This window comes from Bicyclus anynana, chromosome 27, assembly GCF_947172395.1.
Source record: "Bicyclus anynana chromosome 27, ilBicAnyn1.1, whole genome shotgun sequence".
In the NCBI taxonomy this organism is placed as follows: Eukaryota; Metazoa; Arthropoda; class Insecta; order Lepidoptera; family Nymphalidae; genus Bicyclus; species Bicyclus anynana.
Window position 1 is genome coordinate 5,558,599 of NC_069109.1, and position 25,831 is coordinate 5,584,429.

At 36.9% G+C, this 25,831-nt stretch overlaps 2 protein-coding genes across 6 annotated transcripts; both read right to left on the minus strand.

Moving 5' to 3' along the window:
• Positions 1–495: 495 nt before the first annotated feature.
• Positions 496–12,145, minus strand: LOC112052515 (gastrula zinc finger protein XlCGF57.1-like). 2 transcript variants are annotated; one of them, XM_052890098.1, is made up of 5 exons: positions 11,897–12,145; positions 11,265–11,753; positions 11,076–11,170; positions 10,814–10,926; positions 496–2,231 (listed from the first exon to the last, which is right to left on the minus strand). In XM_052890098.1, the coding sequence occupies exons 2-5, from the start codon at positions 11,727–11,729 to the stop codon at positions 1,033–1,035; spliced, it is 1,872 nt and encodes a 623-aa protein (XP_052746058.1). In that variant the 5' UTR covers positions 11,730–11,753; positions 11,897–12,145; the 3' UTR covers positions 496–1,032. The 2 variants fall into 2 exon arrangements, with proteins under 2 accessions (XP_052746058.1, XP_052746057.1); XM_052890097.1 differs by having other exon boundaries at positions 11,901–12,142.
• Positions 2,481–25,563, minus strand: LOC128199663 (zinc finger protein 271-like). 4 transcript variants are annotated; one of them, XM_052890092.1, is made up of 8 exons: positions 25,355–25,563; positions 24,745–25,275; positions 23,058–23,140; positions 22,884–22,945; positions 19,592–19,987; positions 17,405–17,535; positions 17,066–17,212; positions 9,251–9,527 (listed from the first exon to the last, which is right to left on the minus strand). In XM_052890092.1, the coding sequence occupies exons 2-8, from the start codon at positions 25,186–25,188 to the stop codon at positions 9,393–9,395; spliced, it is 1,398 nt and encodes a 465-aa protein (XP_052746052.1). In that variant the 5' UTR covers positions 25,189–25,275; positions 25,355–25,563; the 3' UTR covers positions 9,251–9,392. The 4 variants fall into 4 exon arrangements, with proteins under 4 accessions (XP_052746051.1, XP_052746052.1, XP_052746049.1 ...); XM_052890091.1 differs by lacking the exon at positions 17,405–17,535 and having other exon boundaries at positions 2,481–9,527; positions 25,355–25,562; XM_052890089.1 differs by lacking the exons at positions 9,251–9,527; positions 17,405–17,535 and having other exon boundaries at positions 12,884–17,212; positions 25,355–25,562.
• Between the last annotated feature and the right edge of the window lie 268 nt (positions 25,564–25,831).

Below are 25,831 nucleotides of genomic sequence, written 5' to 3' on the forward strand. Positions count from 1 at the left end.
ATAAGTAAAATCTCAAATGCCAATAATGTATAGAATTCGACCAGTTTTATTATAAGTATAGATAGATAATGTTTTATAAGTGCTACACATGCCCCGGACAGGATCACGAATCTCTTTGTATCGTCGTCGTCGTCATCAACCCATATTCGGCTCACTGCTGAGCTCGAGTCTCCTCTCAGAATGAGAGGGGTTAGGCCAATAGTCCACCACGCTGGCCCAATGCGGATTGGCAGACTTCACACACGCAGAGAATGAAGATAATTCTCTGGTACGCAGGTTTCCTCACGATGTTTTCCTTCACCGATTGAGACACGTGATATTTAATTTCTTAAAATGCACACAACTGAAAAGTTGGAGGAGCATGCCCGGGACCGGATTCGAACCCACACCCTCCGGAATCGGAGGCAGAGGTCATATCCACTAGGCTATCTCTTTGTACACTATAATATATTAATCAACAAAAGGAAAATGAGGCAATATAATAAAATAACTCGGTTTTAGTTATAAATGTATTTATATTTCGATTAAAAATAAAAGTAAGCAAGATCTCTAGTTTTATATTAGAACGGGTATCCAAAGCTGCTCAAATAGGATCTTTATAAATTTGGCAGCAGGGAGAACAACACGGAGGAGGGGAATTTTGATCGATCTTCAAGGAATTCCTTAACCCTACATCCTGTAGTCACAAGTCTAGGACTCTGCTTGGTGTTTTTCTTTCTACCACGCGATGGACCGGCACCCGCACTGTGAGTCCATGGAATTCCAAGATACTCGTCTCACCTTACTAACAAATCAACTATATTTAGGAATTATAAATGACTTTGACTAAATATCTTAAAAAGTTAAGAATAAATCTTGTCTAACAAAAAAAAAGATTTTTCGCCAGTATGAGTTTTCATGTGAGATAGTAAACTATTCTTTTCTGCAGTTTTAATAATAGCATGTATCAGAAGTATAAGGCTTTCACTAGTGGGTCCTTTCGTGCCATTTAAATCACTTTTCCATGAACATTTAATTGCATGTCTCATAAGACTAAGGTTTTTGACAAGTGTGGGTTCTCGTATGTCTGGATAAATTAATTTTCTTGGCAGTTTTATAATTGCATACATTACAAGAAAAAAGCTTTTTGCCAGTGTGGGTGCTATTGTGCCTTAATAACTTACTTTTTTCTGCAGTTTTATAACTGCATAAGTCACAAGAAAAAGGCTTTTCACCTGTGTGGGTTCTTTTATGTCTTAACAAATTACCTATTTCTGCAGATTTATAATTGCATATCTCGCAAGAATAAGGTTTTTCGCCAGTGTGGGTTTTTTTGTGTACTAAAAAATGATATTTATATGCAGTTTTATAACTGCAAGTCTCACAACAAAAAGGCTTTTCGCCAGAGTGCGTTTTTATGTGACGTATTAAATTACCCTTATCTACAGTTTTATAATTGCATATATCACAAGAATAAAGTTTTTGACCAGTATGGGTTCTTTCATGCCAATTTAAATAACCTTTCCGTGTACATTTATAATTGCATGTCTCACAAGAGTAAGGCTTTTCAGCAGTGTGGGTTCTTGTATGTCTTGATAAATTACTTTTATCTGCAGTTTTATAACTGCATATCTCACATGAATAAGGTTTTTCGCCAGTGTGGGTTCTTTTATGTAATAATAAATTATTATTGAATGCAGTTTTATAATTACATACATTACAAGAATAAGGGTTTTCACTAGTATGGGTTTTTTTATGCATTAATAAAGTACTCTTGTGTGCAGTTTTATAATTCAATGTCTCACAAGAGTAAGGCTTCTCACCAGTGTGGGTTTTTTTATGGTTTATTAAAGTACTTTTGTGTGCACATTTATAATTGCATATATAACAAGCGTAAGGCTTTTCACCAGTGTGAGTTCTTTTATGGCTATTTAAAACACTTTTCCGTGCACATTTATAATTGCATGTCTCACAAGAGTAAGTCATCGCACCAGTGTGGGTTTTCACATGTGGATTCTCATCTAGTACAGTTTTCTTGGGTTTCTTGAAAATATCACATAACTGTACTACACAATTTGTGAATCTATTTATGTCATACATACACAATGTGTTGGTGTTGCTTTGAGACAACTGGTTGTCCAGTTCACCAATGTCAGTCTCAAGGATTTGTTCACTTTTCCAGGTCGCAGCTGCTTCTTCAGTTGCCTGCACTTTGTAGTCGTTTGCCGCAAGTCTCGCGGACAGTGGAGCGACTGAAACAATACATTCTTCTTATAATTCTCCTCTCTCCTACTTGAGACGGCTCTACTGCAACTTCTTGGCGACTCTTTAGCGCAGTTGGTAACGCTTTGAACTTTCACCGAGGTCCTGGATTTAATTTCAACCTCAGGTCGAGGTGTTATTTTATATTTTGTACATTGGCATTGGCTCAAATCTGTACGCCCGCACATTTAACCAAACGACGTAAGTCGTGAACAGAAATAGACAAATGTCAACCAAAATTCAAAATTCAAAATTCATTTATTTCAAGTAGGCTCAGTTTACAAGCACTTTTGACACGTCAGTTGACTATTTGTAAAGATTCTACCACCGGTTCGGAAGGCAGGTTCTGCTGAGAAGATACCGGCAAGAAACTCAACAGTTGCTCTTTTGAAAAAAGTCATACAGTATTACAATTTACATTTGATAACAATTAAATTACAATTTCTTATAGTTTTATTTCCTGTGTGAAGGTGGAAGCTGATCCAATGGCCTCCAAGCACCTTTGTCGTTAAGGAACTCATCAATAGTGTAGTAACCTCGACTAAGTAAATGTTTTTTAACACATTGCTTAAAGTTGTGCATTGGCAAGTCCATTACAGTCTTGGGGATCTTGTTATAGAAGAGTACACCCAAACCCACAAAAGATTTTTTAACTCTTTGGAGACGATATGCAGAAATAACTAACTTATGCCCGTGTCTAGTAAGACGTGGGTTTAGATCTCCTTTTCGTTTGTACAAATTAATATTTTGTCTTACATAAACTATACTGTTATATATATACTGACAGGCTACTGTTAAAATGCCTATTTCTTTAAACTTTTGACGAAGGGACTCGCGTGATTTTAGTTGATATATTGCTCGAATTGCTCTTTTTTGAAGTACAAATATAGAATGTATATCAGCAGCCTTGCCCCACAACAAAATACCGTAAGACATTACGCTGTGAAAGTACGCAAAATAAACAAGTCTAGCTGTATCAACATCAGTAAACTGTCTTATTTTTCTCACTGCAAAAGCAGCTGAGCTGAGTTTACCTGACAGTTCTTCTATATGAGCACCCCACTGAAGTTTAGAATCCAAGGTCACTCCCAGGAAAACTGTGGAATTCTTTATTTCTAGTGTTTCACCATTGATCATTATAGACTTATCTAATTTTATAACATTTGGTAATGAAAACTCAATACATTTAGTTTTCTTTGCATTTAAAAGTAAGTTGTTAACAGTGAACCAATGCGACACATGCGATATGGCACGGTTTACATCGTCGGAATTATCTTTACTTCTGTCACTCTTAAAAATTAGGGATGTGTCGTCAGCAAACAGTACTATCTCACAGATGCCGCTAACATGGTGTGGTAAATCGTTTATGTACACTAGGAATAGAAAAGGACCCAGAATTGAACCCTGTGGGACGCCCATTGTGTTAGAAAAACCGCGAGACTTTGAATCATTTATGCATACCTTTTGTGTTCTATCACTAAGATAAGAGGCGATGAGATCAAGTGCAACACTTTTTATGCCATAGTGGCTTAACTTAAGTAAAAGAATGTTATGGTCAACACAATCGAATGCTTTGGACAAATCACAAAATACACCAATAGCATTCTTAGCATTTTCCCATGCATCATATATATGTTTTAAAAGTTTAGCACCTGCATCAGTTGTACTGCGACCTTTAGTAAAACCATACTGTTCAGGGTGAAATAAATTATTTAAATTAAAATGACTTAAAAGTTGATTTAAAATGATTTTTTCAAAAACCTTACTAAGTGTTGGCAGTATTGTAATTGGTCTATAATTATTAACATCAGTTTTGTCACCTGATTTAAAAAGTGGTAACAGTTTGCCATGTTTCATTAGGTTCGGAAAGATACCCAAATCCACGCATTCATTAAAAATAATAGCTAAGTGGGGAGCAATTACATCAATTATATTAGATATTACTTTCACTGACATGCCCCACAGATCCCCGGTTCTTTTTAATTTTAACAAATTGAAAGATTTTTTAATGTCTGATACAGTTATGTGGTGAAATTCAAAAAGAACGTTGCACTCTTTAACATTGCCTCTTAATAGTCTCTGGGCTTCCGTAGCAGACGAATCTAGTGAATCAGTTAACAAGATAGGAACATTCTGGAAAAAATCTTCAAAGGCATTAACAACCTCGATATCAGTGTTTACCTTTTTGTCATTGACAATTAATTCAAAACTGATATCCCGCGGTTTGATTTTTCCTGATTCTCTATTAATTATATTCCAGGTGGTTTGTATCTTGTTCTCAGACTCAATTATTTTCTGTTTGATGTGTAACGATTTCGCAAGAATACAAACACGTTTGAAAATTTTTGAGTAACTTTTGACATAATCTAAATAAGTTCGCGTTTGAGTATATTGTTTTTGCTCGTACAACTCGTACAGTTTGTCTCTACTTTTGTAAATGCCTACAGTAGCCCATTCGCTAAACTTTAATTTTTGGCTAGCATTAATGCGTTTAAAGTTAAAAATTTTACTAAACTCTCTGTCTATTGTCTTGAAAAGTGTACCAAAGAGCATGTCTGGATGATTATTTTCAAATGCAAGACTTGGAATTTTAGAAATAATTGTGTTTTTGAATCGCTTTAATTTACTTTCAGTTATTGGCCTACACTTTACCCATTGATTGCTATTGGTTTTATTATTTAAGATAGTAATTATTTGACCACTATGATCAGAGCTTAATTTATTTATTATCTTCTTTCTCTCAAGCACACAATTATAAAATATATTATCCAGACAGGTACCTGAAGTTGCGGTTATCCTAGTAGGTTCGTTAAAAGCATGCATCAAATCAAAACATTTAAATAAGTTAAGAAATCTAACAGATTTTGAGTTTTCTGTTAGAATATCAACATTAAAATCGCCGCAAATCAGTATTTGTTTGGAAGATGTGCACAATCGCCTCATTACATCTTCCATTACCTCTTCAAATTGATCAAAGTCAGCAGGAGGGGGTCTGTACACGCATACTATAATAATTTGTTCCAACTCCACACAAGAAAGTTCAACAATGCATTCCACAGAAAGACGAACTATATCTTTTCTATCCTTACATTTTAAGTTATTATGTAAGAAAATTAAGGAGCCACCATGACCAGCCCTTCTGAAGAACACACTTGACAATGAATAATTATTAATATTAAGAACTGACAGCTGTGAGTTAGTGAGCCAATGCTCCGTAATACATAATATGTGTATATTGAATTTTTCTACAAATAGTTCAACTTCTAACTCCTTGCCGTTGATGCTCTGTATGTTTTGGTGTACAAGGTTAATGTTACAGTGCATCTCCGTTGTCGTATCTTCTAGTTTAAAAAATTTTCAATTGTAACAGTACCAGGATTGGTACTGCGGTCAGGTATAGAAATATTTGTACTATTAGTACAGGTTGTAAAAATGTCAAAAGACTGCGTTACAATACTTGTAACTGGATCGGTTAAATTACAATTAACAATTGAGACAGTACTATCATTCGTACTCTGGTCAATAGAAACATAACTACTATTATTACATGTCATATTAATGTCAATAGACTGTGTTACAACACTTGTAACTGACTCGTTTAAGTTGTAAGCCAACAGAGAGGCAACATGCTGCTTACATTTTTTTGGCAGATATAAATTATCTTTAGTCAACCAAGATATTGTGTCTATTTCTCACCACGAGACATGTCGTTGGTCGTACTAATGATAGGTTTCGGCTGTGCCTAGTTGCCACCCTAAAGGCGAAGGCGAATCTTAAGTATGGGTTGAAACACTTGTCGAAATTCCACATGTTTTCCAAATTAATCGCTAACATTTCCGAACGCATTGTTTTCCTATTTTTAATGAAAACTAGCTGTCACCGCGCGGTTTCACCTGCGTGGTTCCCGTTCCCGTAGGAATACGGGGATAAATTATAGCCTATAGCCTTCCTCGGTAAATGGGCTATCTAACACTGAAAGAATTTTTCAAATCGGACCAGTAGTTCCTGAGAATAGTGCGTCCAATCAAACAAACTCTTCAGCTTTATAATATTAGTATACATGTTAATTTATTGCTAACCTACAATCCAAGGTCTACAACTAAATGGTACCTAAACTGTGGTTGGTATATAAAAATAAATAAAAATAGCCTTTATTCTCTGACTTTGATAACATATATTATACTTAATACTATTTCTTATTTTCTATTACAGCATCGCAGTCAGGTTGTCCTTCGACATACGCCTCCTCCAGACTTTGCCACTCAGCTCGGTCTCTAGCCTTTCTACGCCATCCTTTTGGCAGGTCGTCTTCACACCTTTTGTGTGGTCGTCCTTGCCTTCTTTTTCCGTCTCTGGGACCATTGAATGACCTCTTTGGACCATTTTTTGTTTGAAGATCTGACCACATGTCCAGTCCAGCGCCACTTCAACCTATGTATGGCTGTTTCTTTGTACAATAAGCTTCCAGAATCATATAAAACTATGCCCCTAATAAAGTTTAAGCGAATAATCTTCTCCATTTTAAATAATAAGAATTATTATAGTGTTGACGAGTACATGAATGACATGAAATTTTGTAATGTATAAATATTGACGTTTTATAATTGTAGGTATAATAAATTATTGTAAAATTCTGTAAATATTTGCACGCTGATATATCAGTAAATTGTGTTGGATTTTTTTTCTATAGTGTAAGAACCATTGTAACCCACAGTTTCAGCAAATAAATTATTATTATTATTTATTTTTTTAAAACATCTGTTACCCCAGCTTTTCGGATTTTCTTCAAACTCCACTTGTCCTTTAACTTTATATGCAACATGCTTCTCTCTATCCCATGTTGGCATACCTTCAGATTCTGTTGGTGGCTTTTTGTCATAGCCCAGGTTTGGCATCCATATGTTAGTATTGGGAGGATCCACATGTTGTATATTTTGCATTTGATTGACATTGGAACGTCTTTGTTTTTCATAATCTCTCTAAGAGACCAGTAGCGAGCCCAACTATTGTTCATTCTTCTTTGGAGTTCTTTGTCCATCAACATGTTTGGTGAAATTACTTGTCGTAAGTAGACATATTCATCCACATATTCTATTTCTTGGTTGCTTACTTCTATTTTTTGTTTTTGTCTATTTGTCACCACTTTAGTTTTGGTAGTGTTCATAGTGAGACCTGCTTTCTGTTGCTAGTTCTTTTAGCATATTTTGTAGTGTCTCTGGATCCTCAGCGAACAGCACCAAGTCGTCCGCAAATCTTAGATGTGATATCCTGTATCCATTTATATTAATTCCTAACCATTCAAAATTCTTCCCAGTATAGATTTCTGAATATTTCTTCTAACACAGCTAAGAAGAGTTTTGGAGACAAAGGATCTCCTTGCCGTACTCCTTTTTTGATTGTGAATTCTTCTCCAATTCTTTCTAATTTCACTTTTGCCGTGCTGTTAACGTATATATTTTTAATTAGTCTTATATACTTATTTTCGATTCCTTGATTGGCAAGGGCTTTATAAATATAGTTGTGAGACATGGAGTCGAATGCCTTATTGTAGTCTACAAATGCAATGTAATATGGTTTCTCATATTCGTTATATTTTTCTACTCCTTTTTTCACTACATGGTCTACTGTCGAGAAATCAGATCTGAAACCCGCCTGTTCTCTTAGTTGTTCTTCGTCTAATCTTTTGGTGAGCCGATTCAAGATGATTTTGGAAAGTTTTATAAATTGTTGACATTAAGCTTATGGGTCTATAGTTGTCAATTTTGTCTTTATCCCCTTTTTTGTGGATCAGTACTATGGTTGACCGTGTCCACTGTTCTGGTACAACTTCTTTGTCCAAAATGTTGTTGAATACATTAGTCAGCGGTTTTAGTACAATGTCCATAGCTCCCTTTATCAGTTCGCCAGTCACTCCGTCCTCTCCGGGAGCTTTATAGTTTTTATGAGATTGAATGGCTTTTCTTGTTTCATCTACTAAAATATAAGGGACCTCTTCCATGTTTGGCCCTTCAATTTCCACTGATAACTCTGACTATTTTAAAAAGGTAAAATTAAATTTTCTGTTGAAACGTTTAATGATTTTGAGAATTAACTTAAAAATTACTCAAAAAATAAAACACATATTTAATTTTGCAAGCTGATTCATATTTAACGCCGTGTACAATAAGGAAAACGCTTTGAATGAGCTCGGTGGAGCCAATTAGAATATCCTCTCTGCTACATGAACGAGGCGGTAAGCAGATCATTTTGTGTACACATTGTGCAACAACAGAGATAGCATAAACATCGCTTTCTATATTGTGCGAGAGAGCGATATGCAGACAAAATGGTCTCGGCATCTCTCGGTACATCTCAGGCCTGCTGGTGACAATACATACAGTGATACAAATAACCTGCCTCAGCCAGCCTCAGAAATGTAACAGAAATAGCTTCCTGTCAAAATACTGTATATATGTGCCCGTGTACTTCAGTGTGCTTTGAACTCAAGATGGCAGTTTTCCTAAATATAATGTGAGACTGCATTGTTACTTGTGAAGTGCTGATGTAGTCAAGTGAACTTCTCAAGTGACGAACTACTTTTAATTTTCTTTTAACATTTACAGCATTCTCTCTCACGAGAAAGGATTTTCAGTGTGTGTAGGTTCTTTTATGGCTATTTAAATAACTTTTCCGTGCACATTTATAATCGCACGCTTCACAAGAGTAAGGCTTTTCATCAGTGTGGGTTCTTTTGTGATTTATTAAAGAACTTTTGTGTGCACATTTAAAATTGCATGTCTCACAAGAGTAAGGCTTTTCACCAGTGTGGGTTCTTTTATGGTTTATTAAAGTACTTTTGTGTGCACATTTGTAATTGCATGTCTCACAAGAGTAAGGCTTTTCACCAGTGTGAATTCTTTCATGCCTATTTAAACCACCTTTCTGTGCACATTTATAATTGCATATCTCACAAGAGTAGGGCTTTGCACCAGTGTGGGTTCTTTTATGGTTTATTAAAGTACTTTTGTGTGCACATTTATAATTGCATGTCTCACAAGAGTAAGGCTTTGCACCAGTGTGGGTTTTCACGCGTGTATTTTCATTTAGTACAGTTGTCTCGTGTTTCTTGTAAGTATCATAATATAACTGTACTACACTATTTGTGAATCTATTTATGTCATACAACTGGTTGTCCAGTTCACCAATGTCAGTCTCAAGGATTTGTTCACTTTTCCAGGTCGCAGCTGCTTCTTCAATTGCCTGCACTTTGTAGTCGTTTGCCGCAAGTCTCGCGGACAGTGGAGCGACTGAAACAACACACTCTTCTTATAATTCACTCCGACAAACCTTTGTGACAGCTCTACTTCTACTATCTGTGCGCCTGAACGTCGCTCCCGCAATATTTACCAATAATACTTAATAATTGTACTTCATCGTATTTTCCTTCTATATACCAGTCAACCATCATTAGAAAGCTTGTTAATATAATAAAGAATCCACAATATGCCTTCCAAAAAAAAACTACTACAAATCTGCTATGACCTGATAAAAAACTATTGCTACTCATTTGGATTCGCTCAATTCTCCCAAAGTTTTGTTTTTTGACATGTCGAAAGCTTTCGACTTTGTATCACATAAGTTATTGCTTTTAAGTTTGAAAACTATGGAATTCGAGATTGTTGTCTTGTCTTGTCTTTGTCTTGGTTCAACAGTTACTTAGAAAATAGAACTCAATGTGTTGAAATATCAAGCACAAAAGAAAATTCAACACTAATAAATTGTAATTCCGCAAATATGATTAACAAATGTGGAGTACCACAAGGAAGTATTCTTGGTCTCTTGCTTTTTATATTATATAATATTAATGACCTCCGACATAACTTCTGAATTCTGATAAACATATGTTATTTGCCAATGACATATCAATTATAAAAACTTGTAGTGATGACATAAATAATAGCAAAATTGATGAGTAACATAATAAAAACAGTTGTGAATTGGCTTACTGACAAAAATCTGTTTGTAAATTCAACTAAAACGAATTATATGTATTTTAGTTGTTATAATAACAAAAATATTAACTTAAATTTAAATCATGACAAACAACAAATTCACCAGGTACATTATGTAACTTTTATAGGACTGAAAATTAACAAACATCTTAACTGGAAAGTACATTTTCAAAATATATGAAATAAACTTAATAAATAATATAAATAAATAGACTACATAATAAAATAAATATATAAAAAAATCCATATTCTAAAATATATTTTGAAATAATGAAAATGGTTTATTTTGCAAATGTAGAATCGATTTTAAGATATGGTGTAATATTATGTAGTGTAGTGTAGGGTGGTGTAATTCATGTGAATTAGAAGGAGCCTTCATTGCACGAAAAAAGTGTTTTTGTGCCATATTTGGATGTTTCCCTACTGATTCATGTAGGCATCTGTTTATGAAGGCAAAGGACCAGAGCAATAGAAACTTAAGACATCCCCAAAGACTGGGGCAGGCCCCACAATATAGCTCATAGTTTATACCACAGCAAAAAGAGAGAATCACAAACAAGTGCACAAGACAAGTGTCTCACCTGTCGCCTGAGCGCAGCCTGCAGCCGGGGGAGGGGCATCATTCAGCCTCTGACTTCCTGTCCTGTGAAACATTGCAGCAGAATGTGAGTTTGCTAGCGCTCTCCACGAAGTGCTGAAAAACCCAGGGTTCTGAACAATGTGCATGTGCAGTACACAAGTGCTTATACTAACAATATAACTGCTACTGTACTATAGAACTGTACAAACGGAAGCTGTCAAACAAGCCATGCTTACATGCAACCAGTGTTGTTGTATACTGACTTGTTCTGCAGCACGAGTGAGTCACAGCTGCGGCTCACAGCTGCACGAGGCTCGCACACTTGTGATGCATCACATGTAGCGTCGCCGCCAGCGTCCTGTCAAATACAAAATTCATTCACACCATGTCTGTCCATCCACAGAGGAAGTATTAGATACATAGCACCACCATGAAGTGGGCAACAGTCTCACCTGGAGATGTGTAATCATATGTTCATTGTATGCATCTTCTTGGACGAAGTCCTCATAACACAGGGTGCATCCAAAGATGATACTCTCACTCTTTATGAGATCCTGTGTATTGATTGTGTGTTCTATGAATGCAGCACAGGAAGCTGCTGTTTTATTATGAAGATCTTCACTTGTAGCCTCATCCAGTGGCCTCGCTTCTAACTTTATGCACAAGTCAGATTCACAGTCATTGTTGGAATAGTCTATGTGATTGTCATCTTCATGTATCAATTCCAAGTTATCGGCACTCGATGTGAAGTCAGAACTGTATTCATTCTTCACCACAACTGTTGCAACATCTCCCACAACAGATTCCTCTGCAGCTGTCTGTTCCTCTTCATCAGTGGGATGTATGTACAAGTCACACTGGTCAGCGCCTGTTGTCTGCGTAAAATTACACTTCCGATGTTTTGTAGTGCGGTTCATCGTTGCTGTATGCTGCTTAGTGATCTGAAGTAACAAGGTCAATGTTTACATTAAAGCAAGGATATCAACTGACACAGTAGGATGTACATCCAGTATTGGAGGGAAATGTATGTGGCAATCACAAGAGATCAAAAATGAATGGACAAAGTGACACAGGGACCGCTTACCGACCTGCAGAGTCGCTTCTCTATGAAGGGAAGTAAGATTTATAAGTGAATGAAATTATGAAACCACTAAATAGTCAGTACCAAGTCTGAGCTGAGTAGTAGGACTACGGTAATAAGTTATAAGTTTAAGTACTTCATTTTTATTGTTAAAAATTCAATTCAACGAATATTTAATCCACAAACATCGCTTTCCCTGTTTCCCAAAAAAATATTAATGAGAATGACAATTGAAGTGACAAGTGACATTGACAATGACATGAAACCACAGAACACTAATACTCCTCATGAAACTGTGAGTTGTAAGTGTGACCACAAATACCCTATAACTCTAAGAAAAAGAATTACTATTCTCCCTCCACGCTATAACTCCATCGTGCCTTCTCCATCTACTCGACACTGGCGAGATAAACAGTGCCCAGTTGGCACAAATGAAAGCCATAAAGAAGAATTGAATTAAAATACCCTTAATATTAATTTACTCTTTACCACAAACGGCTAAAAAGATAGTTGTGACTACCGCAGCTCGATTGCGAAAGAAATTCGATTTTCGATGCGTAACGTAACGTCCAAATAGGTCTAAACCTATGACAGTTTTATGTTCCTTGCTCCTAAAGTACAAACTATTATTCTGCGAGTCAAAGAAGAAAAGAAAAAAAAGGACGCTATTCAGTGTGACCATCTTCAAAATACTCATTCACTTCAATCTCATTCTGTCTGAAGGTTTAATTGTATTAGTGTTCTGTGGTTTAATCGTACTAAAATAACAATGGCGTAGCGTGCCTTCGAGGGGCAAAAATCTTCATTTGTGGTCTGTGGCCAAAATTAGTTGGGTGACCCATTATGAAGGGCAAAGATTTTCTAATAAATCCAAGAGACCAAGATGGCTGCCGCTCGGGGCAGCCTTAGACCATTAATAACGGTCTAAGGGGACAGCGCAGACTTGCGTTTGGTAAGGTTTGGTAAGACAAGGTATAGATTGAAAAAATATTTTTTTTTTGTTATTTTTATTAATTTATCTTTATTACCTAATAATATTTACTTATTTTATCCTTCAATTTATAAAATTCTCGTGTCACAATGTTTGGTCTCATACATATATTCAGTAGGTATAAGATTCAGCCAACAGCTATTTTTCAAACCCCTAAACCCTAGGGGTAGGTACCCTAGGGTAGGTGGGGTGGGGTAAGGTAAGGGTGGCGGGTAGCGGGTAGGAGTAGGGTAGTGTAAGGTAGGGATAGGCTTCATACTTTAAGTTAAAATAACAAAATTTCAAACTTCAAAATACAAACACAATGCTCTGTAAAATCTTATTAAAGCTTAATTTAAATTTAATAAAAACGACTACACTTTAGGTACAATTATAGAAATATTAATATTTACAATATCAATTTATCAGTTTACAAGTAATAAGTGTTATTTACAAAAGAACAAAAAAAAAACAGTTTACAAAATCAGTTTTAAATGTATCTATTTAAAATTCTTATTATTTTTCATGTGTAATAGAAACCATTGTAGGAGTTTTCGTTTAAGGCTCGCTGCTCAGGAGTTCAAGTGAAAGACACGATTCTTTAATCGGAATGTAATAATTTTATTGAATCAATCTTAGTCTAATATATACATTTTTGCTTCACAAATAAAGAGACGCGCGCGAGTTATATTGGTATTGTCGCACAACAATCCATGTACACAGACATGCATACGTAACCATGTAGGGCTCAGATACATTCCAGTGCATAGTGTATTCTCTGACACAATGCAGGTACGTAACAATAACTATTATTACGTGTTTGCACGTCTTGCGTTTTATTTCTCTCTTGTTGATAATAAAGTGCTTTCCTTTTTCCTTTCCTGTGTTCCTGTTTCCTTCTGTAATCGACGGGCAGGCGGACGGCGCCGTGACGTGATAGAACGAGTTCCACGCGGTCGTAAGTATGTAGGTAGGTAAGGTAAGTATAGGTGAGTATTACTAGCACTAGTGAGTATACCATCTATAATGAAATAAGGCGTTGTTTTGATCTGAGTATTGGGTGGAAAATGCTGCTTCCCTCCACAGGGAGGGAATAAGTAATAACTCATACAAATTACTTTTCACCCAAGGGCTGGAATGAACTTTAAAATTAGAACTGCTGTCATCAGCTGTGAAGAGTTTGATGTTTTTTTTTTGTGCAACATAGGTCATTTTAAATGTCGAAGAAAATAATATCAAAATCTTCAAAATTTTTTAACAAATAACAAATTTTTTTGACGGCCTCCATGGCGCATGCGTGGTGGATTTACAAAACGGAGGTCCTAGGTTCGATCCCCGGCTGGGCAGATTGAGATTTTCTTAATTGGTCCAGGTCTGGCTGGTGGGAGGCTTCGGCCGTGGCTAGTTACCACCCTACCGGCAAAGACGTACCGCCAAGCGATTTAGCGTTCCGGTACGATGTCGTGTAGAAACCGAAAGGGGTATGGATTTTCATCCTCCTCCTAACAAGTTAGCCCGCTTCCATCTTAGACTGCATCATCATTTACCATCAGGTGACAATGTTGTCAAGGGTTAACTTGTAAAAAATAAAAAAAAAATAGAGCCATGTATATCCTCTCTGCTACATGAACGAGGCGGTAAGCAGATTGTGCAACAACAGAGATAGCATAAACATCGCTTTCTATATTGTTGTGATGTGATATGTGAGAGAGCGATATGCAGACAAAATGATCTCGCCATCTCTCGGTACATCTCAGGCCTGCTGGTGACAATACATACAGTGATACAAATAACCTGCCTCAGCCAGCCTCAGAAATGTAACAGAAATAGCTTCCTGTCAAAATACTGTATATATGTGCCCGTGTAGTACTTCAGTGTGCTTTGAACTCAAGATGACAGTTTTCCTAAATATAATGTGCGCCTCCCAAGTGTGCGCGCCGCTTGACACTTCACTTGTGACTGCATTGTTACTTGTTAAGTACTGATGCTGTCAAGTGTTCTCTTGTCAATGATGAAACAACCGGTAGGATGTGTTTAGCTGAGATATTTATCAGCAAACTTCTCAAGTGCTGAACTAAATTGAAGTTTTATAATTTTTTGTTTTATATAACAACATTATCATTCACAGCATTGTCTCTCTCATGAGGAAGGGTTTTCAGCAGTGTGGGTTCTCTCATGGCTTTTTAAATCTTTTTTCCATGCACTTCTATAACTGCATGTCTTACAAGAGTAAGGCTTTTCACCAGTATGGATTCTTTCATGGATATATAAATTTTTTTTCTGAGCACATTTGTAATTGCATGTCTCACAAGAGTAAGGCTTTTCGCCAGTGTGGGTTCTTTTATGTATTAATAACTTATTTTTTTCTGCAGTTTTATAGTTGCAAGTCTCACAGGTGAAAGGCTTTTCACCAGTGTGGGTTCTTTCGTGCCTATTTAAATCCTTTTTCTGTGCACATTTATAATTGCACATCTTACAAGAGTAGGGCTTTTCACCCGTGTGTGTTCTTTTATGGTTTTTTAAAGCACTTTTCCATGCAGTTCTATAATTGCACATCTTACAAGAGTAAGGCTTTTCACCAGTGTGAGTTCTATTATGTATCAATAACTTAGGTTTTTGTGCAGTTATATAATTGCATGTCTCACAAGAGTAAGGCTTTTCACCAGTGTGTGTTCTTTCATGCCTATTTAAATCACTTTTCTGTGCACATTTATAATTGCATGTCTCACAAGAGTAAGGCTTTTCACCAGTGTGTGTTCTTTCATGCCTATTTAAATCACTTTTCTGTGCACATTTATAATTGCATGTCTTACAAGAGTAAGGCTTTTCACCAGTATGGATTCTTTCATGGATATATAATTTTTTTTTCTGAGCACATTTGTAATTGCATGTCTCACAAGAGTAAGGTTTTTCACCAGTGTGGGTTCTTTTATGTATTAATAACGTCCTTTTTTCTGCAGTTTTAAAGTTGCAAATCTCACAGGAATAAGGCTTTTCACCAGTGTGGATTATTTTATGTCTATTTAAATTACTTTTATTGGCACTTTTAAAGTTGCATATCTCACAGGAATAAGGCTTCTCACCAGTGTGGGTTCTTTTATGTATTGATAACGTCCTTTTTTCTGCAGTTTTAAAGTTGCACGTCTCACAAGAGTAAGGCTTCTCACCAGTGTGGGTTCTTTCACGCCTAATTAAATTAATTTTCTGTGTACATTTATAATTGCACATCTCACAAGAGTAAGGCTTCTCACCAGTGTGGGTTCTTTTATGTATTAATAACGTCCTTTTTTCTGCAGTTTTATAGTTGCATGTCTCACAAGAGTAAGGCTTTATACCAGTGTGGATTATTTTATGTCTATTTAAATTACTTTTATTGGCACTTTTAAAGTTGCATATCTCACAGGAATAAGGCTTCTCATCAGTGTGGGTTCTTTTATGTATTGATAACGTCCTTTTTTCTGCAGTTTTAAAGTTGCACGTCTCACAAGAGTAAGGCTTCTCACCAGTGTGGGTTCTTTCATGCCTAATTAAATTAATTTTCTGTGTACATTTATAATTGCACATCTCACAAGAGTAAGGCTTCTCACCAGTGTGGGTTCTTTTATGTATTAATAACGTCCTTTTTTCTGCAGTTTTATAGTTGCATGTCTCACAAGAGTAAGGCTTTATACCAGTGTGGATTCTTTTATGTATTGTCAACTTGCTTTTTTCTGCAGTTCTATAGTTGCACGTCTCACAACAATAAGACTTCTCACTAGTGTGGGTTCTTTTATGTCTTAATAAAATACTTTTATCGGCAGTTTTAAAGTTGCATATCTCACAGTAATAAGGCTTTTCACCAGTGTGGATTCTTTTATGTCTATTTAAAGTACTTTTATCGGCAGTATTAAAGTTGCATATCTCACAGGAGTAAGGCTTTTCACCGGTGTGGATTCTTTTATGTTTTTTTAAATTACTTTTAAGTGCACATTTATAATTGCATGTCTCACAAGAGTAAGGCTTTACACCAGTGTGGGTTCTTTTATGCCTATTGAAACTACTTTTCCGTGCACTTTTATAATTGCACGTCTCACAAGAGTAAGGCTTTGTACCAGTGTGGGTATTCACGCGTGGATTCTCATCTAGTACAGTTTTCTTCGGTTTTTTGTAAATATCACATAACTGTACTACACAATTTGTGAATCTATTTATGTCATACATACACAATGTGTTGGTGTTGCTTTGAGACAACTGGTTGTCTTCGCCAATGTCAGTCTCAAGGATTTGTTCACTTTTCCAGGTCGCAGCTGCTTCTTCAGTTGCCTGCACTTTGTAGTCGTTTGCCGCAAGTCTCGCGGACAGTGGAGCGACTGAAACAATACACTCTTCTTATAATTCACTCCTACCAACCTTGAATTACCTTTTACCAACAATACTTAATAATTGTACTACATCGTATTTTCTTTCTCTCTACCAGTCAACCACTATTTGGAAGCTTATTTTTTTTAGTTTTATTCAATACAATAAGTACATGTACCACGACATGGACATAAAAACCGTACGTGAAGAAATATCTCAGTGCAGCCTGAGGTATCAGGAGAGACTGACAGTTCACACAAATGAGCTTGCACGGGCTCTGAGTCGCGAGGGTGGACTCCGTTTTGCTCGGCTACAAAGACACAGCATTCCCGACCTGTGGAACAGATTTCCATAACAAGCCAAAGGGGGAGCTGCTGGACAGGGAATCTGCAGCAAAATAGCTCTCGAAGAAATCCTTCAATGATGTGATGATATCAAATACATGAATGGCTTATTGCCTATGAGCAGATCGCCATGTCGCAGAAATTACATATAAAAAAAAGTTTTATTCGAGGGTAGGATGGTCCAAAAATTCAAAAATCAAAAATCATTTATTTCAAGTAGGCTCATTCTATTGATAGTCAATGTATCTGTGACCGTGACATCGAAGACGACCACACAAATGTTTATATATTAAGTAATAGTATTAAGTATAACATATGTATTCAGATGTCAGAGAATAAAGGCTATTTTTATTTATTTTATTTATTTTTATGTATGCGCCACCTGAATAACTAACTGATTTTAAATGTCAAAAGATTCATAAATAGCCCGGGTGACATTGGCTTACTTATTTATTTATTTACGCGTGGTCGCACCTACTGTATCCGGTCTAGTAAAAGAATTGTTCGGTTGTCCGGTTTAGTAAAAGAACTACTAAACCGGACAACCGAACAATTCTTTTACTAGACCGGATACAGTAGGTGCGACCACGCGTAAATAAATAAATAAGTAAGCCAATGTCACCCGGGCTATTTATGAATCTTTTGACATTTAAAATCAGTTAGTTATTCAGGTGGCGCATACATAAAAATAAATAAAATAAATAAAAATAGCCTTTATTCTCTGACATCTGAATACATATGTTATACTTAATACTATTACTTAATATATAAACATTTGTGTGGTCGTCTTCGATGTCACGGTCACAGATACATTGACTATCAATAGAATGTGAAATGCAATAGGAATAAAAAAAATTCAACCCCTAAAGGGTTGAAAGAGGTTAGAATTTTTCTGAAATGTTTTCTCCTTCTCGTTGGCCTCATCGTTGGCATAATAAATTATTAATATTCCTTAAAGAATACTTAAGGATTTCTAGTACCAATATATTCTAAAATAATACATTTAATATAATATTCTCAATGATGAAACAACCGGTTGGATGTGTTGAGGTGAGATATTTATCAGAAAACTTCTCAAGTGCTGAACTAAATTGATCTTTTATCATTTTTTGTTTTATATAACATCATTATCATTCACAGCATTGTCCCTCTCTCACGAAAAAGGCTTTTCACCAGTGTGGGTTCTCTCATGGCTTTTTAAATCTTTTTTCCATGCACTTCTATAATTGCATGTCTTACAAGAGTGAGGCTTTTCACCAGTATGGGTTCTTTCATGACTATATAAATTACTTTTCTGAGCACATTTATAATTGCATGTCTCACAAGAGTAAGGCTTTTCGCCAGTGTGGGTTCTTTTATGTATTAATAACTTATTTTTTTCTGCAGTTTTATAGTTGCAAGTCTCACAGGTGAAAGGCTTTTCACCAGTGTGGGTTCTTTCGTGCCTATTTAAATCCTTTTTCTGTGCAAATTTATAATTGCACATCTTACAAGAGTAGGGCTTTTCACCCGTGTGTGTTCTTTTATGGTTTTTTAAAGCACTTTTCCATGCAGTTCTATAATTGCACATCTTACAAGAGTAAGGCTTTTCACCAGTGTGAGTTCTATTATGTATCAATAACTTAGGTTTTTGTGCAGTTATATAATTGCATGTCTCACAAGAGTAAGGCTTTTCACCAGTGTGTGTTCTTTCATGTCTATTTAAATCACTTTTCTGTGCACATTTATAATTGCATGTCTCACAAGAGTAAGGCTTCTCACCAGTGTGGGTTCTTTTATGTCTAACTAAAATACTTTTATCGGCAGTATTAAAATTACACGTCTCACAGGAATAAGGCTTCTCACCACTGTGGGTTCTTTTATGTCTTAATAAATCACTTTTCCGTATAAAATTAAAATTGCATATCTGACAACAATAAGGCTTTTCGCCAGTGTGGTTTCTTGTATGTATTAATAATTTGCTGTTTTCTGTAGTTTTAAAAGTGCAAGTCTCACAAGAGAAAGGCTTTTCGCCAGTGTGGGTTCTTGTATGTATTATTAACTTACTTTTTTCTGCAGTTTTATAGGTGCAAGTCTCACAGGAATAAGGCTTCTCACCAGTGTGGGTTCTTTCATGCCTTTTTAAATCACTTTTCCGTGCACTTTTATAATTGCACGTCTCACAAGAGTAAGGCTTTGTACCAGTGCGGGTATTCACGCGTGGATCCTCATCTAGTACAGTTCTCTCGGGTTTATTGAAAATATCACATGACTGTACTACACAATTTGTGAATCTATTTATGTCATCCATACACGATATGTTGGTGTTGCTTTGAGACAACTGGTTGTCCAGTTCACCAATGTCAGTCTCAAGGATTTGTTCACTTTTCCAGGTCGCAGCTGCGTCTTCAGTTGCCTGCACTTTGTAGTCGTTTGCCGCAAGTCTCGCGGACAGTGGAGCGACTGAAACAATACACTCTTATAATTCACTCCGACAAACCTTTGCTACAGCTCTACTTCTACTATCTGTGCGCCTGAACGTCGCTCCCGCAATATTTACCAACAATACTGAATAATTGTACTTCATCGTATTTTCCTTCTCTCTACCAGTCAACTTTTAAATTTTGTTTAAGTTTATATGAGATTTTAGTTGGTGACCCTGGGGTCATGCCTGAAATGGTCATCAGCGCTACAGTATTTTAGCTGTAGCATAAAGCTGAGGCAGCGCTTTCAGCTAAATGTTTAATAGTATTTAATTATTAATAGACTAACTTATGCTTGTACATACATAAGTAATTTTAATATGAGGCAGTTAACTAATTAAAAAAAAATTAAAAATAAAAATTAATTACTGCCTCATTGGTCCCGTGGTAAGCTGGTTCAGCTACGGTCAATGAGGTCCAGGGTTCGAATCCCGGGTCAGGCCAACAAAAACAAATTGGGATTTTTCTTACAAGGAAAATCTTAATAGCAGCCTGGAGTTGGGAAGTTGGCGGTGTTAGTACACCCCCGTGCCTCGGAGGGCACGTAAAGCCGTCGGTCCTGCGCCTGATCTCTCACCGGTCGTGTCGGTCTGCCGTCCCATCGGATTTCGAGAGTGAGGGAAGAGAGAGTGCACCTGTGCTTGCGCATACACTTGTGCACTATAATATCTCCTGCGTACATGGTTAATCTCACCATGAGATTAGCCGCCGTGACCGAAAAAATCGGTCGGGAGCATATTATTATTATTATAATTTTAATATTTTTAATTAGTTTGTAAGATAGTAGATTGTAATTTCTCTTTATTGTGGCTGAATATGAGATTTTATTACTATCATTAATGCTAAATGTTAGTTGAAAATAGTCTACTGTTATAAATATGCCGGCTCATGACTAACTTCCACTTCTGTTTAACAGAGAACAGATAAAACCACGCGGGCTAAATATCGGGATATCGGGTAGGAACCTAGCGGAACTAGCTTCTACGCTTTATGTCAGGGATGGCAAATACACAAAGTAACACTATCCATCAATACTATTGACTTAATTCTACAGGTCTACCCTCTCAGTGAACATGACCTCTGCCTCCGATGCCGGAGGGTGTGGGTTCGAATCCAGTCCGGGGCATGCACCTCCAATTTTTCAGTCGTGTGCATTTTAAGAAATTAAATATCACGTGTCTCAATCGGTGAAGGATAACATCGTGAGGAAACCTGCATACCAGAGAATTATCTTAATTCTCTGCATGTGTGAAGTCTGCCAATCCGCATTAGGCCAGCGTGGTGGACTATTGGCCTTACCCCTCTCATTCTGAGAGGAGACTCGAGCTCAGCAGTGAGCCGAATATGGGTTGATGACGACGACCCTCTAATTACAATATTAATCAAGTATAGCGCTGATATCATCAGATGTACACCAGGATTTACTATCATAGGGCAGGTAGTCAAGTACAAGCGGAATTACGGGCCGGCAACCGCTAGTAGCAGGGTTAAAGGATCCTTCCATTACACGTAAACACTCTCCTTCCCCGCTCGTGTTGGCTTCCAGCTAAGTAACTAACAATGCTTTTATATGAATAACAGAATCACTCAATTCTCTCACTCACTGCTACACTGACTAGATCCAGTTCAACTGAATGAACTTGAGAGTTATAAAACGAGATCGTCAACTGGCAGATGCCCACAGACAAACAACTGACAGATAAACGACTCATACTCCTTGACGTTTACACAGATATCGCTACCTAGTTAGTTACTCTGATTAATGCAGTATGGCGCTACTATCTAATCTTCCGACAAATATTTGCATATATTATATTTATTAACCATTCGCTGCCCGCGAGTATTTTATCGGTGAGCCACGGCTGCGTTGAAGAAGCCGACAGTCAGGGAATGCGGTTTTAGTCTACCGTTGTGAGCCATTTAGAAAATCTTTATATATCGCGCGGAGCATGATACTGTGCTCGCCTATTGCCCTTCGACCGGTCGTCCATTTAGTAGTCAAATGGTTAAATGTTATATGTTTAACTTTTTTGGGTTGATACTTCAAAAATGTCACCACTTACAATAGACATTATTTTTATAAACACTCAGTTTTTCTAGTTTATGCTTCAATAACTCGAGAAAAACGATTCGTATAAACTTCACTTCATAGTATGAACTTACGTAATATTATAAAGAGGTATGTGTGTGTACTTATTAAGTGAATGTAAAATTATTTACGAATTTTTAGGAGAGCTTCGCTTTGATCATAATTAAGCTCTTGCTTATTTCTACAGTCATAAATTTGTTTCTTTATTTTACTGTATAAAAGAGAAGACTGTTTTTTATATTAAGTCGCTGCAAATACTGTTTTAGAAGTAACCATACGCAATGTAATATTGTGTTAAAAGTAATTTCTGGAATTATTTAAATGTAGGTAACTAATTAATGAAATGTAAATGTAAAACTAATATAATATTTTGCAGGCCGATCGGGCGTGATACAGAACAGATTATATTTATTTGTTAAGACCTTGTAAACTGTATCAGCAAATAAACGATTTGATATTTGATATTGATAATGTAATAATATTTGTTCTATTTTTATCATACTCTGATCAAAGCAGACAAATGAAGAGTTTATTATTGACACTTGCAAAATGAATGGTACTTTTCGTTCATTGATGAATGAATGATGATACATAAGAATTATAGTTTGAGTATTTACTTTGACCTTGATAAATGACAAAAATCTTGAACAAAAATACTTGAACAATGAAAATAGATGAGGAAAAATAAAAAAAAACAAGAAATAACTTCCTTTTCCTCAATGTAAGCCATATTTATATATTTATACCACAGCAAAAAGGGAATCACAAACAATTTGACTTGTCTCACCTGTCGCCTGAGCGCAGCCTGCAGCCGGGGGAGGGGCATCATTCAGCCTCCGACTTCCTGTCCTGTGAAACATTGCAGCAGAATGTGAGTTTGAGAGCACTCTAAACGAAGCTGTCATACGTTGCATGCTTACATGCAAGCAGTGTTATAACACTAGTGTCGTTGTATACTGACTTGTTCTGCAGCACGAGTGAGTCCCAGCTGCGGCTCACAGCTGCACGAGGCTCGCACACTGGTGATGCATCACATGCAGCGTCCTGTCAAATATAAAACATACATCGCAATACCTATGTTTGCTGCCTCATTAATCTTCCAGTGGGCAGCCTATGTAGCTTACGGCCATGAATTTTTATTTCTTTTTTTCCTGATTGTGTAAGTGTCGTAGGGTTCTTAGCGGACCTCAGCGGCGTCACTGGGGGGTTTGGGCGAGCGCAGACGCATCGCCTGATGGGGCCTGAAGGCAGAAGCAGAGTAGACGTGCGGAACGATTCTCTAAGGGCGTCTCCTCTGAGACTCGAACCTCAGCCTAGAGGGCTGTTACTGGAAGGGTGTTTTGGCATGAGTGTATCAGTCCAGGCACCCTGAGATCGTGAGTTAAGAAGCTTACGTCTGGGTGACGTCCGACATTGGGGACCTCTATGTAGCTTGTGTTTGTGTTGCCTGGCAAGCATTGTAGTTCGTTATGGTTTCGTCAAGATCATAATGACCATGAAATTAGTGGCTGAGTTACTTTGGGGTTGGGCTATGAAACATTCAGGTTTTCTTTCTAAGAAATTCTGAGAAATAGCTAAGAGTTATGAGATTGTTGAGGTTTTCCTCAAACAGCAGATATGTTAAACTTGTAGTTTAAGTAGTCTTAGAATTTAATTTCTTTATCCATAATATTTAATATTGCTTGGTATATTAAATTGCGTAAGATGTAATTTTTCAATAAATAAATTAATAAAATATATATATATTTTTTTTTTCTTGTACGGCCAATCTGCGATCAGTCCTAAGACTATAAACAAATATGTTGCGAGTGTCTTTGTCTTGTGGAGGTCGATCCTCATTAGGAGTCGGCGCTCATTTGGTGCGTCCTGTTTTTTAAATGTCCAGGTCGAGTATGCGTTTACGTTTAAGATGCCTCGGACAGTCATCAGTCAAGAGTCTGTTTGCTAAGATATTAGGATGAATAAGGAGTCGCTTCTTGTATCTTTTGGCTAGCCCCCTAACTTCGTCCTTTACTGTGCAAATTTGCAAATTATGATGTAGTTCCTCATTCGTGATAAACCACGGCGAGTTGGCGATAGCACGTAGTATTTTATTTTGCATTGTTTGCAGAATATTTAGGCTAGTGTCGCATGCACTACCCCACAGTTGAGCGCCATAGGCCCAGGCCGGCTTCAAGATGCACGTGTAAATAAGCAGCTTGTTGTCAACGGAAAAATAAAATATATGACAACATGTCCGTCCATGTCCACAGAGGAACTATGATAGATACACAGAGGCCACATGGAGAATAGCACCTCCTTTTTGAGGGCCTCCGTGGCGCAGTGGTATGCACTGTGGATTTACAAGACGGTGGTTCTGGGTTCAACACCCAGCTGGGGTGATTATGATTTTCTTAATTGGTCCAGGTCTGGCTGATGGGAGGCTTCGGCCGTGGCTAGTTACCACCCTACTGACAAAACCATACCGCCAAGAGACTTAGCATTCTAGTATGATGTTGTATAGAAACCGAAAGAGGTGTGGATTTTCATCCTACTCCTAACAAGAAAGCCAGCTTCCATCTTAGATTGCATCATCACTTACCATCAGTTGAGATTGTAGTCAAGGGCTAACTTGTAAAAAAAAAAAAAGAAGTGGACAACAGTCTCACCTGGAGATGCATGATCATATGTTCATTGTATGCATCTTCTTGCACAAAGTCCTCATAACAAAGGGTGCATCCAAAGGTGATATTCTCACTCTTTATGAGATTCTGTGTATTAAAGGCAGCTGCTGCTTTGTTATGATGATCTTCACTTCCAGCCTCAACCAGTGGCCTCGCTTCCAACTTTATGCTCAAGTCAGATTCCCAGTCATTGTTTAAATTGTCTATGTGATTGTCATCTTCATGTAGCAATTCCAATTTATCAACACTCAACATGAAGTCGGTACAGTATTCGTTCTTCACCACAACTGTTGCAACATTTCCCACAACAGATTCATCTGCTGCTGTCTGTTCCTCTTCATCAGTGGGATGTATGTACAAGTCACACTGGTCAGCGCCTGTTGTCTGCGTAAAATTACACTTCAGATCTTTTGTAGTGTGGTTCGTCATTGCTGTATGCTGCTTAGTGACCAGAAGTAACAACGTCAATGTTTACACCAGAGCAAGGATATCAACTGACACAGTAGGATGTAAGTCCTGTAATGGAGGGGAAAGTGGCAATCACAAGAGATCGAAAATAGAAAAAGTAGTACTGATACAGGGACCGCTTACCGACCTGCAGTCACTTCTATAGGAAGGGACGTAAGATTTAAATGTAAATGAAACCAGTAAATAGTCTAAGCGACGTAGTAAGGACTACTGTAATAAGTTCAAGTACGTAATGATTATTAAAAATTCAATTCAATTTCAACAAATGTACAAAATATGAAATAATATTTGAACCAATTACCAAATTACAAATCACATCAAATAACAAATTTGACAATGACAATTGACATGCACTTGAGTCGTAACAACTTGTTTTTTTTTTATTTAACTGGCTGTTCAGCTCTGAGTTCTAGCAATTATGAACCTAATGACCACAGACTTGCTATTATACAACACTCCCTCTACGGATGACAACGAACAGCATAGACGAGACGGCAATAAATACTGACAAAAGAGTACATTGTAACTACTCTGATAGGCAAGGAATCTAAATACTATCTAATTCTTTCTCTACGTACAAATTTTAAGTATTCATCGGAGGTCA